General features: G+C 39.0%; 2 protein-coding genes across 2 annotated transcripts in view; one reads left to right on the top strand and one right to left on the bottom strand.

Moving 5' to 3' along the window:
- Nucleotides 1-2,322, bottom strand: part of LOC134620176 (importin-13-like) — a 28,331-nt gene extending 26,009 nt beyond the window's left edge. Inside the window, exons 1-2 of the mRNA XM_063466197.1 lie at nt 2,245-2,322; nt 1,745-1,831 (exon numbers count right to left, since the gene is read on the bottom strand). Coding sequence (XP_063322267.1) covers nt 1,745-1,813 — 69 coding nt within the window. The 5' untranslated portion in view covers nt 1,814-1,831; nt 2,245-2,322. The remainder of the gene's footprint in view (nt 1-1,744; nt 1,832-2,244) is intronic.
- A 1,905-nt stretch (nt 2,323-4,227) lies between these two features.
- Nucleotides 4,228-18,204, top strand: LOC134620440 (mucin-2-like). The gene is made up of 5 exons (XM_063466595.1): nt 4,228-4,500; nt 8,263-8,484; nt 12,247-12,609; nt 13,756-13,910; nt 16,578-18,204. Exons 1-5 carry the CDS (start codon nt 4,431-4,433, stop codon nt 16,617-16,619), a joined length of 852 nt encoding a protein of 283 aa, XP_063322665.1. The 5' UTR covers nt 4,228-4,430; the 3' UTR covers nt 16,620-18,204.
- Nucleotides 18,205-18,249: the final 45 nt, after the last annotated feature.

Raw genomic sequence — 18,249 nt, 5'->3', positions numbered from 1 at the left:
TGTACAGTAGGTAATTTACTGCCGATAGTAACATCTTAGACAATAAGTTAAATATCAGATTTACATGCTAAGAACATTTTTAGGTAAGCAGGAAAAGAAATTTAAAGACACTTTCCATTCTCTTAGCATCCTACTGATCCCATAACCAAAGTGTTATCACCAAACTAACAAGAAAGAATAAGAAAATAGAAAAAAAACTCAGCTATTACTTTCTAAATATAGTCAAGCCTTAGACTAACAATATCTCATTAGTTTTGAAATGCCACTGCACTATAAATACAAAACTGCTGATATCTTTTATGGGAAATTATACCTCAGATGCTATGTGCTGTATGCATGCTATATTAGTTCATGAGATTACAGATAGTGCTGTACGGCTTGGAACAGACTGAATGCTGGTGCAAGCTGTCACACAATCTGAATAACGACCTTAAATTCTTAAACACTACCCACACATGACATTTTGTTATTTGCAAAGACATTACAGACATGCTCTTAAACACTTTTTAAAAACTATTATTTACTGAATGATTAGTACCCTGACACTACTACCTGATTCAGACAGTAAAATGAGTCAGTGAAAGCTGAATGTAGCGCATGTGGTTCACACCATTTTTTTTTTATTTTTAAATATCAGGCATTGTTTTTGCTTGTGTGAAGGGTTTTTGGTAAGCAAGGTTTCACTTCAATATTGCAAACCCAAAATAAAAACAGAGCAATGTTATGATAATATCTAAGCATATGAGTTTGGACTTAGTTTACTTTATCTAAAAATTTACCTCCATGATTCAAGTTATATTAATTACACATTTTAAGGAGTGCATGTAATATATGCTAGTGTTAACTTTAAATTTAGAAAATGTAATTCCATGGAATGGAGTATCTTTTTCTCTGTTGTGCCAATAAAACAATACACTCTCTCCACTTGTAGAAATGAAACATGAATAAGTGAAAATAGATTATCCCAAGGCAGAACAGGACCATGCTCAGTGTTTGTTATTCTTCTTTGTGCTTTTATTACACCACACTACCTATCTATCCAGGCATTTTCCCCACAGGAATCCGCCTCTCTCCTTTAAACCTGCCTCTAATCATTTCTGTCGCATCCCCAACCTCCTCTCACCCCCTCCTCTTTCTTTACTGGCACTGTTATCGACATGGACCCCTCCCTCCTTCACCTCATCCCTCTATCAGTTTTATCACATCAGCTCTCCTCCACCACAGGAGAACCTTTCTCTCTCACACACACTCTCCACCGCCTCCCCACCCATCCCCTTGTGCCCCTGTCAGCGGCCACCAAGGAGGGAGATTTATCACAGCGACCTGGCTGCAAACACTGCCATGCACACGCACGTACACACACACACACACACACACACACACACACACACACACACACACACACACACACACACACACACCAGCTGAATATAACCAATCTGACAAAGATAAACAAAACCTTGAAGCGCACTTAGGAGAATGTGCATGGTACAACCTGTTACCACTTGAGTATTCTTTCTAAACATAGCATTTAGTCGAGGCTAAATTAGGTGAGGTCAGCTCGTAAACACAGAAACATCACGTCCCCTAAATAAACCAGCATTGTAATAAAAAGTCTTAACCAAAGTAATTACAACGGGCTACAAGGCGCACTTAAGCGTCCTGCTTTCCCCCTTAAGTCGCCCGTGTTATCTTTAACACAGCCCCTGCTTTTCCTCTTGAGCTGACTGATGCAAAAACTTACCGTCTCCACGTTTTCCACCGTAAAGTCCAGGGCGTCCGGTGTGGCTGCTATTCTCCCCGGTGTCTCCATATCTCCGCTGATACGGAGCTGTCAAATGATCAAAGAGGAGCAACACATTCAGCAGCAGCTTTCGTTAAACTTTCCCCCGCAAAGTGTGTAATTTCCATAATAATTCCGCAACAGCAATGAGCATGTTTAGGTTAGCTTTACGATATGATTAATTGTAGTCTTAAGGATGACATGAGGGGCTAACCGGCAAGCTAACATTAGCTCTTCTAGCTGTCGCTAACCTCCACTATGTAAGAATACTACAGCGATTGCTAGCGTCACTGTGCTAGCACGAAACTAGCTAACGTAGCAATGTAACTTGACGCAACCCTAGTGTCAAATTCAACCAAGCGAGACGGCGACGCTGGTATTTTCAGAGTGACAGTTTTATCATAACAATCTCATCTCCATGTGTTATCGCCAGTCTATCTGGTGGACCAGTATTTTCACACCTTTCTGTCCTGCGACGGTCTGAGACGATGCTGGCAGCTCCCCGCCGCTCTTCTGCCTCTGCTCCGTCACCAGTAGCCTTTGCTACGTTCACGTGTTGTTGGAAATATCGTAATCGCAGCGTAACCAATGAACAAGGCAAATGAAACAGCGATTTTGTAAAATTCCTATAATACTAAATGCACCGGATATGTATACGTTACTGCAAAGAGTGGATTTTGCTATTATAATCTATTAGTTAGTTATATATCATTAGTCTTACTAAACTGTTTGCGTCATCACAAGGTTAAATTATATAAATCGTCCAGAGTTGCCCTTTTGAAGCCATTAACATTAAATGCGACAGTTTCCTCCCTAAATAGATTGCGAGTGATGGTCTATGCACACATACTACCAATACTACTACTACTACTACTACTAATAATAATAATAATAACAACAGCCCACAGTTACCTTAATTTAAATATACCGAATAATTAACTAGTTGTCACAGGATGAGACTCAGGGTACCCTGGACAGGTCGCCAATCTGTCGCAGAGCCAACCATTTACACTCACACCAGGCAATTCAGAATCACCAATTAACCTAACTGCATGCACTTCTTTGCAGGGAAGTTGGGGTATCAGATAGAACATACAAACTCCATACAGAAAGGCCCAGGACTGGATTTCAATAGAGGATCTTCAGCATCACCATGCCACCCTGTGTTTTCAAATACATCTTAATCTTTACGTTTTCAAGCAAGTTGTGCTTTTTAAACAATGGCTTTATTTCTTTTACTGAACTTGGCTTGCAAATCCATTCATTCATCCATCTATTCATTTTCTTCCTTTATCCATTCCAGGGCTGCAGCTGGTTGGAGCCTATCCCAGCTATCATATTAGGTTTATTATTTTATATGCAAATAAAATATATAATAGACCAATATATCTTTTTTTAAGTGCATATCGCATAAACTTCTCCTGGACAAAATTATTACCACACATCACTGTCAACAGATAACTATTTAAAACGTATATATAGTGTGCAAACAGTAATAAAAACAAAGCCATCCAATTCAACTGAAGAAAATTGCAGTTAAAATTGAATCAGGAGTTGTAGGACATCAATGACTCACAAGTCTAATCTTATTTAAACCAGTGAATCAACAGTAGAGTTGAGAGCCCTAACCCAGCCCTAACAACCTTCTGTGTATATGTTTACTATTCTTCATTCCACCCCCAAAACAGTTTAATATCTTAATATAATTCTATATCTACTGAAATGTGTGAGAAAAATGGCTTTCAGTTTAACAGTTGCAGTTTACAGTTTGGCCGGTTATAAGAATCAACTTTAAAGCAACAGCGTCCCCATGTGGATGACAGAAAAACTTACAGCATGCCTTAAAAATCACAAAAAGCGAGAACGTTCTTATTTTTTATTCCGCTTTAGCATAAAGTTATAAACCTAAAAGAACGAGTAAAGCTTTTTTAAAATGTTGTATAGCTGAATCCTTAGTGAGACAATGATTTAACACTGTCCCAGTTTAAACATGGATTTGTTGCATATTTAAAGGCGTCAATAAGTCAGACATTACGAAAACCTATTATTTTTAAAAACAGAGAGAAAAAAATGGAGTAATACATATTATATAGCCAGTGCAATATTACTAATGTATCACAGGCATTTGAGGAAGTAATTTATTTGTTAACGTTATTTTTAAATTAGGTATGAATGGAGAGGAAAAACAGGACAGAAGAAAAACAACGTTAGAAGTTCGTTGAAGTGAGTAATATGGAGCTTAAAAATTAACTATAAATAGCAATGTAACAGATCTTTAATACATTTGTGATTTGTGTGGCTCGTGTTTGCGTCGTCGTTGCCCTGTGCGCCTGTGCGTCACGGATTCGCTGACTATTTTGAACCAGGAACACGTGGCACTGGTTCGCGAGAGAGAGAGAGAGAGAGAGAGAGAGAAAACACACCACACACTCCTCCCTCAACTTTGTCCCTCCAGCCACGCACACACTGTTAGAGCTACTGTTTCTCCGCAGCGGTTAGGACACTAAAGCGGCCTCGGGTTTTTAAACTGTTTCGTGAAAGTCTGCAGTCCGACTGTGGACAAAAGCGGGAGAAGTCCTGGGTGAAGAAGAGGAGAGGAAATCACGCTTGTGTAGTGATTTTATTACTGCGTCGCCACAAGACACAGATGATGGAGACCAAACTCTGGATTGCCCTTTGCGCGCTTCTAGCGATTTACTTGGGATCCGCTGAACACGGTAGGAGGCAGTTTATTTTTGTATGCTACATGCCCGAACTTTGTGCTTACAGCGCCTAAAAAGTAAACGTAGCCTTTCACGCCAAACTCACCTGCTGACACTTGTGTTGTTGTTAGAGTGGAGATTAGTGGCATTATTAGTCATGTCTGTCCGGCTTTAAAATGACAAAAATCACCTGGGTTTAAAGGATGAAGTCAGTGTTGTTGTTTTGTTTTCATTTTACGCAACAAAGAGATAGACAGGTTGTTATTTTATTTGTTTTAGTTCCTCCTTTTTTCTAGCTCGAACTCGCTTTTACACTGAGCAGATTTATTTTAAAAATTCTACTCCACATCTTCGCCTCTACTTTTTGTTCAAGCAAGCCACATTTTATCTCGCACATCACTTCCTCCCTTGCTCCCTCTCCCCTTCTTCCTCTTTCTGCTTGCATTACATTAACTCACCTCTCACACATCCTGTCTTTCACTCTTAACCCACCTTCTGCTTTTTGCCCCCTCCTACCTGTTACAACCCTTTTCTCTCTTCCTCCGGCCTTCTCTTTTCTTTCTTCCATCACCACCTCTCACATAAAAGGACAATGAGACTGTTGACATTTGAAAAGAGTTTATTGGGCTGAACTGTCCCTTAAGCTCCTCGAGCTGAAATTCAAATGAATAGGAAACAGCACGGCTCCACTGGAGAACATTTATTGGCTGTAAATTAGCAGGAAAAGTACATTGTGATAAATGACACCTCTAATTATGTGCAGCAGCACACTGTCATTTTACTGGGTTCCTACTAATTGGCTCGCCTCTGCAGTACACTATGCAGACTTTATGAAGAGATTTTAAGCGGTTCAGTGGTAACAGGTTCAGTTTTTACTGTATGTATTAAACACAAGGAAGGGGATGATGGCAGGTTATTAGCATTCACCATAAAAAAGCCCCCTGAGTTTTCATAGCAAAGAAGCAAAGAATATGAGCAATGCTGCACTCATATAGCCTTCTTTTGTAACTAATCAATGAGATCTTTTCTCCTGTGGAAAACACAAGTTTTAAATAAATAAGAGTAACACAGACAGACTATTTAAAATTAGATCAAAAGTAAGAATATTTTCAGTAACTGACATCATGCTTCAGCCAGCATACCTATGCAATAATATGCACACGGTATAACAGAGCTGGGTTTAAGTTTCATTTGTATGGTGTCATATTTACTCAGGAAAAGAACTACAGATAGAGCATCTTATGAAGCAGAACTGTGATATAAGTTGAAGCTCTCTCGGTGCCTGGTTTCAAAAAGGCTGTTTTTAATAGCTTCCATTTACAAGAAATCCCTTTGTTTCATTTCATTGAGCTTAATTTTTAATTCTGATAAATTCCCCGAGCTGGATAATTATTAAGTTTTACTGGGAGGGTTTTTTATGGGGCAAATTAGTTTAGGACAGAAGTTTTTGCCTGCGGTGTGTAACATGCATGCACCAGGTAAGTTCGCTATCATAAAACATAACGAAACACCTATAGTTAGTTTAGGCTCTCACATGTGGTCTATTGAATGAGAACGAGAGCCAAAAACATGGTAGGCAGTTTGAGTACAGCATGTGCATAGCTGTTTGTTTTTAGCTCTTTCAGTTTCACTTAATAAAAAGCTCACTTCAGCAGTATTGGCTCAAATGTCACCAGAACCACTTGCTGAGAAAACAGAGCTTATGATGTGTCTCAGGCAGACTGTATCACAGTATATTTTTCCAGCAGTGCTGCAGCAGCAGACATCTGTTCACAGAGAAACTTTTGGCTGTTTCTCTCGCTGGCAGGGTCAACAAATGGGCAAAAGCTATCTCCCCAGGTACATGCTGCATTGGCCTGAAAGATTGTGAGTAAGCCCTTGTAATATCTAAAAAGGGGCGTGTGCAATGGTGGAAACAGTGACTCTCTTCATGATTTTACCCTGCACACACATGCATGTACAAAAACAGACATAGCCTACTAGACGAGACCTAGGAAGCTCGCTAATGGAGCTAAAGTGAGGGAACAAGGCCAGTATTATACAGCCAAGCACCTCTGTCTATTTATGAGTGTGTCTGTTTTGGTATCATTTAGTTCACACAACTCTCTCTTTCTCTGGGTCTGTCTGTGTCTCTCTGCCTCGCTCCCTCACTGTGTTTACTGATGAGCTGTGTGACTGATTATGGCAGTAATGAAAGGCATCAGGGCAGTGTGTTATGGAACGGTAATGACTTTACATTACATTAGTGCTCTGGTCTTCATCAAAGGAGGGGAGAAACTGAAATGGAGCCTTGTACAGTAGAGGTAAATGTGTCAGCACAGAGGGGGGAAGAGAGAGAGTGAAGGTCTTCATTAGTTCACACAACTTATATGGCCTGTAGTTGAAAGTGGCAGTCAAACTGTGTCCTTTTTTTTTTTTTTTTCGTGCGGCATTGTGACTGTGCACTTTGCGACCTATAGGTTAGAGTTCATAAAAGGATGCAAGGTTAAACTTGAGTTGGTAAAACACTTTTTAAAAATAGATATATACTTTTATTATGGATGGTTTGTCATATCAGCCTTCTAAAGATGTCTCCCAAAAGGGAACATCACACACTGGCTAAGCTAATCACATCTCTACAGGTCACAAGTAGGTTTACTTTGATTTACTTTAAAAGGTCACATGCGAAAAATGGTTGGGAATTTATGGCTCCTGATGCAAAAGAAACTCTGGACTTGCAAAACAAATACAACTTGATGTCCTAAAAAGTTGACTCTGTTCGTCTGGATGTAGCGTTTTCGGTGGGAGAAACGTTTCGTCACTCATCCAAATGACTTTTTCAGTCTCACTGAGACTGAAAACGCTACACCCAGATGAACAGAATCGAGTTTTTGGGATTTCCTTACCTGGATGATTCTCTTTCCAAATTCTTTAGCCAGACACTAAAACCTTGTTTGATCCAGGGAAGCTGTTCCATAATTGTTGTGATGATTTTGAGGCGTTACTCAGGACAGATACATTTACATATAAAGCACTATGCAAAAGTTTGGGGCTCTTTAGACTTTTGGATTCCAGCAGTAACATGAGAGGGCATCTGATGGGTTTTATCCCAGACATATAATGAGATTTTTAAAGTGCAACCTGCTGCAACGAGATGAACAAATAGTTTTGGAGCGGATGTTGCAACCCCCGCAAATCTCTGATCTCAAGTAAACAGACGTTGTGAAAGTCTAATTTCACAGAAGAACCAGGTCAAGTTGTCCAAGATGCTGAAAAACCTCCCTGCCAAAAGCCAACAACTGGGGTCATGCGGAAACTTTGTTTGTGTTCAATTTATATTTCGATCGTGTAAACAATATAAAGAAAGTTATTTACGAAAAAAGAGAATTAATACTGTAAAAAATTAAGCGAAATACACTCCAACATTGCTCCACTTTTTTGATTTAGTTTACATATTGAAAAGAAGTGAGAAGACGTGCACACTTATTTAATAAATGAATGAATAATAATATTAATAATATTATTTATTCAAAAATGTATTCATGCCATTATCACTTGTTAATACCTTACTGTTGTTGCTTAAAATGTTTGCACAGCTGTATGTGTGCATGTTTTAATTTCAGTATCCATTGCTTGGTTGTTTAAACATTAGCCTGTGTTGACCCTGAGTTGTTACGATGGTTTTGGGGTGTGAACACTGCCTGTTGCTCCATATGCATTTGGAATAATGAACAAATAATTTGTGACTTTAAGGATATTAATAAGATGACACATTTGCTTCTGTCCTTACTTCTTCAGCTGATGGGCATACTCCTGCCCCTTCTTCAAAAGCTACTCCTGTTCAAACTACAGGGGCTCCAGTTCTGGACCATGTGTCTACTTTGGGCCTGGACGCTGCCAATCATTCAGGGAGCAGCCCAGCAACAAACATAAGTTCCAGTGGCACAGTCAATGTGAGCAGTAGCACAACTACAGAAAATACAAGCATCACCATCACAGCCGAACCAGGGAAAGATAATGGTAAGCATGCACCTCCAAACTCTTACTCCTGCGCTCACTTACAAAACATGATGGTAGGCTAAAGTGTTTAGGAAGTAGCCTAATATTGCAAACTTGCAACGAACTGTGATGCGTTGTTGTGGTTATTGTTTCCGTCTGTTTGACGTTTGCCAGTACGGGAAGTTTTGTTACACTTCAGAAGAATTTATAGGAAGCACAACAGCAGGTGGCTCAGAGTTGAGGAGCTATATTTAACAAAGTCCTTATCACCGTTTTCCACGTCCAGAAGTGGGCCACAGGGCTAGTGACAGGGTTTAAGTGTTGACTGCGATTCCACAAACACAACACAGGAAGGGACAGAGAGCTCAGTTCAGACTTTAAAGAAACAGAGTACAGAACAGGAAACGCCACTAAATGCAAAGATGATGCAAAACAGTGAAGAAGAGCAGTACAAAGAAGCTGTGACTAGCTTAACTGTATAAGAATTGGAGAATAAAGGCAAAATATAGTTGGAGAAGAGCTGGGAAAGAGGTGATTCAGATGCCACTGAGATGAGAAGTGATTAAATGCTGTGCGACTTTTCACATGGGGGTGAGAAAGAGAAGTGAAATCCTCTCCCCCAAGACAGACATGGATAGCTCTTTCTTTGCCTTTCTCACGCACACACACACACTCAGTCCACGCATAAGACTTCTAATCAGTAAATCTGTAGGCTGAGTACCTTTTATTAATACGCAATTACTTTTTGTAAAAAAATAGCAATTATTTTCATTTACATGAGTCAGTATCTCTGCAGGATTTAAGCCGGCAGATAGCTGTGGTTATGTTTTCATCAGACATATTTAACTTTTAAGTCATTAGCACTTACCTCAGTAGAGTGGAAACAAGTGAATTTTCATTTTTAGTGCTTGTAGGTAGGTTATACTTAGCATGCTCATGCACGTAATTATATGCTACCACTGTGATTCATAAGTATGGTGTGAATATCTGTAGCTGCTTTCTTGATACACACAGCTGTATATGTCCGTAATGCCAAATGAGTAAAATATTTTAATTTAACTGACTGTGTCAGCTGCTAATCAATAGATGAACATGAGCTGTTTAAAGTTAAATGAAGACAAAGTAAGGCGCCAAGTGTTAGAGAGCCTCTGTCCTGTAGCCTCACAGACGTAATCAGAAGGGAAAAAACTTAAGTGACACATTTGATTCTGATATCTATTTAATAGCTAATAATTATTCTTGGACAAAATTGCTGTTTACCATTCGTGAAACAGCTGAAGCTGAAAAGCTTGTTTAAGGTTTTCCCAGAAAGTTGATTCTGTTCATCTTGATGTAGCGTTTTCAGTGGGAGAAAGAATTTGTCACTCGTCCAAGTGGCTTCTTAATTGAGCACGCATCAAGACATTTTAACCCACTTTGGCAGGTACTGCCTAAAGATAGTGTTGGAGACTGAATAAGTCACTTGGATGAGTGAAGAAATGTTTCTCCCACTGAAAACACTACGTCCAGATGAACAGAATCAACTTTTTGGGATTTCTTTACCCAAAGATTGTTCCAGCTTTTGTTTCTTAATCCCGTTTAAAGTATATACTGACCTACTGAACGCAGCAATTACAAAACTGCATGTTATCCAGGATGTTGCTGCCAGAGTTTGAAGAAAAGCAGATCAGATAATTGTTGTTTTACATAATCTACCATTAAAACTGAATTGAAGTCCTTTTAGTTTCGAAAGCACTTACTGGCCTTATCTGCTCCTATAGCGCAGACTTCCTACACTTTGTGGACAGAAGTACTGGGCCACCTCCTTATTCCATCTACAGTAGCTTGCCATGAAGTTCCTGGTGCAACAGTTTTTGTGCTGATGTTAATGTCAGAGGAGGTCTGGAACTACTGAGTCAGCAGAGCGCTGCTGACTTCTATGCCCTGTGCTCCTCAGCACTTTTTGATCTCACTTTGTAAATTTACATGGTCTCTCACCTTGTTGTAGTTCTTAAACACTTCCTTTTTGCAAGACATTTCACAGACTGACTAGCTGTAACAGTGGCATCCTATTACAAACACTTCCTTTTTGCAAGACATTTCACAGACTGACCAGCTGTAACAGTGGCATCCTATTACAATGCCACACTCAAAATCAGAAAGCTCTTTAAAACAACTCATTCTTTAACAAATGTTTGTAAAAGCAAACTGAATGGCTGGGTGCCTGATTTTGTACACCTGTGACAGTGGGACAGAAAACATCTGCTCAGCACTTTTGTCCATATAGCGTGCCACAATATGATCTTACAAATAGATTAAAATCCACACTTTTAAGTATTCATAAGGTTTCTCCATGAAGCTTTTGGGTGCCAGTTTTAGTTATTATAGACCCAGAAGTATGAAGTCTTCTGTCTTTAAATATCACTTTTACCGGGCACTTTTAGATTTAAAAAAGCAGCATGCAGAAAAGGAAAATACATTTTCCTTTTGCATGTGTATATTTAGTTATATTTTAAGGAAAAAAAAATATTCTATTGGAAATAACTTTGAAAGGTGATAAGGTAAATTAATTCACTGATATTTAGCATGTATAATAGATAACATTTGCTTCATATAATAGAAAGCAAGTCTTGTTTAGAGTGATTTATGGTAAACGTTAAATTAAACATGCTTTCAGCACAAAAGTACAGCCGAGGCTGATGAGAACTGCATTACATTAGCAGATATGTGATGATGGCACCACATAAAAGTTAAACGATCATCAGAGTAATTACATTTTATCCTGTACAAAATTTAATTCCACAGTTCTCAAGAGATTTCACCAGCCACGATCATTTCATTTCATCAGCCTCAAGCGGTCACTAAAGTTTTCAGGAGACAGCTTCTGAAAAAACCATGAATACCTGAACGGATTTCATGCCAGTCTATCGAAAAGGTGTCAGAGTAGCTGAAAGTCAATTGAACCATCTGTTTTCAGAAGAAATGACCTTAATCCTAGTCCTCTAATCTTTTTTTCTTCGAAAGAAAATACAGTAAAAAAAAAAAACATTTTTAAAAAATACAATTTTACAGTAATTTGAAACAAATTCATTTATCTCCGGTGTTTTGCTTACATTCAAATATCATTCAGTCTTGTTAAGATATTAGATCTGCTTCTTTAACAGAAGTAGATCTAATTTTCTGACTATTTCAGGAAAAAAAATATTTGAAACCATATGCTTCACCATTATGGATTACAGTAAGAGGATTTATCTGCATATCTCTGTCTCCACCTTTAAGCCCTTGGATGATGTTTATCCTCAGGTTTATATGGATTTTATATGAATAAATCTTATTTGTGTAAAAGGTATTATAGGCATATGTTGTTATATACTGTAAGGCTCTTATTGGCAAGCTGTCATTTTGCACACTGGTTCTAGAGACTGGTTTAGTTCTTTGGCTATCACTGCAAGCCTTTTAAGAGGTTGAGGTTGGAAAAACTGCTCTTATCTTCTATGTTTAGACCACCTGGAACTCTTCACCATTTACCATAAAAATAAATAAAACCACTTCCTGTGTGAATTAATAGTAATAGTTACTGTTTATATCATTTTGTGTAATTTTAAATAATTAATATTATTATAAATAAAGGCTAGATTCACTGCTTTTTTTATTTTACAAAATAAAATAGGTCAAATTAAATTGGATGTGCTGGCAGAAATGTAAACACAGGAAACTAAAGACATGACTGCTGCATGACTTGATTTTTTACCTGATAGTACTACATCATTTTAACAATAATGTTGTCTCTCTCTCTTTCCATAGTAACCGACAACGCCATTAAGACTACATTAGCAAAAAATGAAAACATCACAAATACGACACTTTCACCATCCCAGAGCAGCCCCATCACAGCTGTTCCCATTAATATCAGCACCACACAGGTACTGCACACTTCTGCACCCCCTGCTACTTCTGCCCCAGCATCTGAACCACCAAAACCTGAATCTACCATTAACGCCGCCACCACCAAGTCCAACACAAATTCCAGCACCGCCTCCCCCCAAAAGCCCTCCACTTCCCAGCCAACGTCAAACACTTCACTGTCCGACAGACAGTCCACCCAGCCTAGCATCCAGACCAGCTCCCATGCCAACAACCCATCACAGCTCAACGTGGACGGGAACGGTAAGTGCATAATACCTTCTGTGCTGGTATATGAATTTGTTCTTGACTGTTCACTTCCAGGATATTGACAGAGCCAGAAGTGAATTGGCTTATCAACAAAGGAGATGCTGTTCTTTGTTTCCAGCACAAGCCAGTCCTTGGCTGTACACACAGAGACACAAACACACACCACGCAACCCCCTCGTTTACATCTTCTACAAGCACTGTCACCACCAAGCACTCCACAATCATGGGTTTGTTTGAGAAAGGGACAGAGGCAGTCATGGGACTCTAGCCTCAAGATTTCTGTTTTTCTCCTTTTTGTCTGTCTCCGTCTCTCTATTTACTAAATGATTTATTTATGAACAGTTGCTCTCTCTGTGTCCATACAGTCCACACAGGGTTTAGAAACCATTCATTTGAACACGTTGAAAGTACTTTTACCAGACTATAGGTGCAAAGAAATGAATAACTGATTAACTTTTCTCAGTTGTCAAGGCTGTTTGACTACAGTTTAAGTGTAAAATTCACTCTGCTTGTCTCACTCTGTGTGGTTTTATTAGGTGCTTGGCACATTGCCTCTTTCCATAAGCCAGAGGAACAGCAAGCATTCATGGCTCTGTGGTTGTTGTTACTTTTGACCAAAGGGTATTAAAAAAACAGCTAAGTTTACAAAACAGTCTTCCATAGCAACATTCATATACAGAGATGCCAGAAACGCAGATCTGAAATCCTCCTGCCCAGAAATACTTAGCGGAAAGAAACAACAAACAAAAGGTCAGGCTAGTCTTTGAAATTAAACAATAACCTGGGAGAAAATGGAAACATACTTCATGTGCTGTATACAGTGCTCTAGTTTAGTTTGAAAAGGTCTTAAAATGATACCTTAATAATAAAATGACTTGCTGATTTTACTTGTTCACCGTAAGTATCGTTCTGGCAAGTTTAAACATCCTGTTTGACACTTCTGTCCTGAGCTTCATGATGAACACTCAGCAGGCTCATGGAGTGTCTATATATAGTTCTAACCAGAACTTCAAATGACTACTTAAGAAGTTGTATATTTATAGTGTTTAGTCAAAGTCAAATCCTCCCTAAACGCTGCATTGCCAGTGTGGTAATAGAAAAATGGCCCCAGCTGATGTGTCTATGGTGTTTCTTGTCTAGGGACGGCCCACAACTCTCCTGGATTAGACCCCCTCCTGGCTGGTCTGGTATCAGCCTTCATCATTGCTGCTGTCATCATCACTCTGCTCCTCTTCCTCAAACTGCGCCGAAGAGGCAACGGGCCGGAGTTCCGCAGGCTGCAGGACCTACCTATGGTGAGCTCACCCATCATATCCAAGCAACACTGGAAAATATTCAGCCTGTCAGATGTTGTTAAGCACAGATGTGTTATGCACTCTTAGTTACAGTTTTCATTTGGCCTGACTGGAGATGTACTTCTGCTGCTGCTCTTCCTAATATAGTTAAAACTCACAGCGTTTCCTCAGGCTTCTAATATAGGCCTGGGAGTTTGAGGGTTATTTCTAGGGCTTTACGTCTTTGAAACCACACGTTGTGCCTTGAATCTCATGTAGCCACTCTTTGAGTTTGGTGGTTACAGCCCCTAATGCTGCTATCACTACTGGGACCATTTTGGACTTTACCCTCCACAGGGCTTTTCCATTTTCCATTCTTCTCATGCTCATTCTTTCCGATGTTGCTGCTGCGATTACTGGCATCTTTTGTTCCTTGTTAACCACCACTATATCTGGCTGGTTAGCCAGTATCAGCTTGTCCGTCTAGTACTTGAAGTCTTACAGAACATTTGCTCTCTTGCTCTCAACCACTTTGGGATGTGCCTCATTGGACATTCTGGGCACAGATGTTCCTGTGCACAATCCCAGACACTTGGCAGTGTCTCTCAGTGTGAGCTGCAATGGCGTGCACCTTCCACCCTTCTACAATATTCAGCCTCTTGGGCTTCTTTGCACAGTCTTCACCTTTGGTCCTGTCTCTGTTGCCTCTGATACTTATAGGCTGCCATGATTTAAGCCTATGTGCATGTATACACCCCCAGCCCACCCGAGGGCTTTGGTCTCCTCCTTCTGCTGCCCATAACACCCTTTTAGCAGTTTATCTTGCATCTTCCTGAAGGATTCATGAATGCTTTTTATTCTATAGTGGCTTCCAAAGTCCAATAGCCCCTCAGACAGGAGTGTTAATAATATGAGCAGTGTTGGGTAAGTTACTTTAAAAAAGTAATTAATTACTATTACTAATTACTTAGTCAATATTGTATTTAAAATACTTATCTAATTACTGTGTCAGAAAAGTAACTTAAGTACTACATAAGTATTTAACTAAATACTTCTTAAAATCCACATAAACCTTGAGTGGACAAACAATAGAAATTAAACTCTTTAAATAATAAATAAATTTTTTTAAAGACGGACACGCTACAGTACGCAGCGGTAGCATCTGTTCCACAATGTAGCCTGCCAGGGCTGGACTGGGACAAAAAAAATCGGCCCGGGCATTTTGACTAGAGACCGGCCCACCAGGTATTATAGGAAAAACCATAAAGCCTTTGAATGAAAACAAACGCTGTTGTCACAGTGATGTACACTGTCTTGTTGGTATAAATGGTATCAATCTAATAAACTTAAACCTACACCATCCTCCCTATTCTGGTATTGGTCGAGTTAACCTCCTGAACTATCTACAACACATAGTGAAAACCTGAAAGTAAGACAGAGAAGACTAGAGGTGAGACATGATCATTACTGATTACTGATGACAGATTTAGATATATTTTCATAAACCATTCATTTGCCACATCAATAAACAGCATGGCAGGGCAAAATATTTTTTCTAACATGGCAACCTTTAAAAAGTGAAAGGAGACAGAGAGACAGGTGAGAAAGAAAAACTTAACTGACTTTTTGATGGCATTTCACACACAGTACCGGTACAGTATCTAGAAAATGTGGGAAAATGCTGGCATCATAAACAGTACTTAGCTACTTCTGAAGAAATTATGATGGGACCCTAAAAAAATACTATATACAATAATGGATTTCTATACATTTTACATCAGATGAAAACGTTTGTTGTAAGATTCAGAGCGATAAACAAAGAAGAGAGAAAAGCTGATCAGCTGATCACTGATCAGTTTCATGATTAAAGTAGAAACAGAGGGAGATCACCATCGGCCCACCGGGCAAATGCCCGGTATGCCCGATGGCCAGTCCAGCTATGTAGCCTGCAGTCATTTTTTAAGCTCACCTTCAGACGCTTTCTGTGCTGCTTAGCAGGAGTTTCCGCGGTGTTATCCATGGATGATGAACAAGGATCACTCAGAAGTGTTCGTCTATGCTCTGTGTCAGGCGCTTCGGTAGATTACTCGCGCTATTAACAGCAGCCGATAGTTTTTTTCTCCCCAGCACATAGCTTACATGTTGCTGTAATGTTCTTGTCTGCTTGTTTCAGAAACGGGAATATGTCCATTTCGTAAAACAGCCACAGGCTTCAGCCGAGTCCGACGTCTTCCGCTGTAGAATACGACTATGCAGCAAACTGGCGCGAAATGACGTACAGCTGCACTACAGCGATGTTAGAGCGGCAGAGTTTATTTTTACCTTTAGAAGATAAATTAATGAAATTAAATAATGATATTCAGCGAGTTTAGTTACTTACAATGTAACGCAAGTACATTGTAAGTAACTGTATTTAAAATACCTAAAAATGAACAGTAATTAGTTACTCTACTTTTTCAGTGGAAAAGTATTTTAAATACAGTAACGCGTTACTTAGTAACTTAGTAACGCGTTACACCCAACACTGAATATGAGCCAATAATAAAGCTATTAAAATGTTATAATTTGCTGCCTTATAACAAAGTGATTCCTGAAGTTCAACTGTATTGCATAAAGAAAATGCAAAAGTGTGAGTATGACTTAGTAAACATAGGTGTAAGCATTTATATCGTTCTCTTTTTCTTGTAGGATGAAATGGAGGACACACCTTTGTCCATGTACAGCTACTGATGAAGGCACAATAGGATGTTTGATGTCCAAATACCCTCGTAGATTCCAGAATCAGGCCACTGTGGTTGGTGAAGTTGGTCTCTCTTCCTTAATCTGCACCAAACAGAAAGAATCCTGGGTAGGTGTAAGCACATTTCTGGATTGCTTTAAGTTACCCAGATCATTGGCAAAAGGATCCGATTGAAACTGCAATGGACAATGAAGAAAATATCCATGATGTTGCCTTTTGGATTTTTTTTTTCTAAATTTGTCTGTTATCACGTGTTCCCAATTTTTCATCCATCCATTCATTCATTTGTTCATTACTGTAAACTTTACATTATTCAGCCCATCTAAGGTTGCTGGGGTTGTGTAATATATTTGATTTCTCTAGAGTTGAAAATAGGTTGTTTCAAAGCAGAAGATCATCTGACATGGCCATCGACTGAGCCTCTCCTACTGGCTCACTGGTTTAATGTTGCTTTACCAGTTAAAGTCTGGCAGAAATAAAGGCCAGCAAGCTAAAGAGAAGAAATAAACAAAACAAACCACCTGATTATAGTGTTAACAAGGTTGCACTTTACTTTTTTTAGGAGTGGAGATTAAAAAAAATAAGTAAAAGAATTTTCTGTGTATTAAAGATAAGGTTTTTGTGTACATAGGCAGCATAGCTGGGTGAACGTTTGTGTGTGCAAGTGTGTTAAAGAGGCATGGGAGGTTTTATTTAACTTCTTTTTTTTGTTACCTTAATGGTCTTGCTGGCTTTTTTGCCTGATTTTGATATGTGCAGTGTTTTAAGTCCAGGAGAGAGTGCCTTACACAGTACACGAACAGCTTTTAATGTATATTGTTTTCATATTCCACAAAAACTAATTTCCAGATTAAGTAGGCATTCCCAGTAACCATTTAAACACACGCTCTGAGGGCCAGGTGGCTGCTATGAGTCGTCTGTGTTTGAAGATAAGCCTCAGGCATGTTCACCGTAAGGCACTCTTTCATACAATGTAGACTGATGTGCGTTAGTGGCCTTTCCACACAATATTTTTCATTTTCCTGTGTATTGTAAATACTACTGATCTGCATCAAGTAAAAGAATACGGATATAAAACACGTGGGGAAAATATATAATGGGTGGAAATGTGACATACAAGACAACTGAATCGCCCACAATGACATAAAACACATTTTAACTACTCTTTATTTAGAAAAAAAAACCTTGTCCACTGATACAAGTTAAATTCTGGTTTAAATCATGATGATAAGTTTGAGCTACAGCTGTGTTTGTAGTTTAGTATTTGTGCCACAGAAAAGGAAAATGAAAGAAAATTTGTGTCAGGCCATAAAAGATTCAGTGGTCTTTGGCATAAATTCTACACTTCTAATTCTCATCAATCCTCCAAAACTCATTCCTTTATTTGGTGAGAGTAATGGTTATGCTATAACCATTTAAAAAGATCTAATGTATAATTCAGTCATCATTTTTAAGTCCTGTATTGTCTGTTTCTGTACATGCAAAACGAATGCCAAATGCTTTTCCTGAGGCTTTGCTGCCAGATGTGAATTATTGGACTGTTGGTGATTTATGATTAAAGATATTTTGAAACCATCCCCTGCATTTCCCTAATTAGCATTTTTGGCTGTGTTGTTCCAA

This window comes from Pelmatolapia mariae, linkage group LG23, assembly GCF_036321145.2.
Source record: "Pelmatolapia mariae isolate MD_Pm_ZW linkage group LG23, Pm_UMD_F_2, whole genome shotgun sequence".
Taxonomy (NCBI): Eukaryota; Metazoa; Chordata; class Actinopteri; order Cichliformes; family Cichlidae; genus Pelmatolapia; species Pelmatolapia mariae.
Note: the sequence above shows the minus strand (reverse complement) of the source record. Positions and strands in the feature narration are given on the sequence as shown.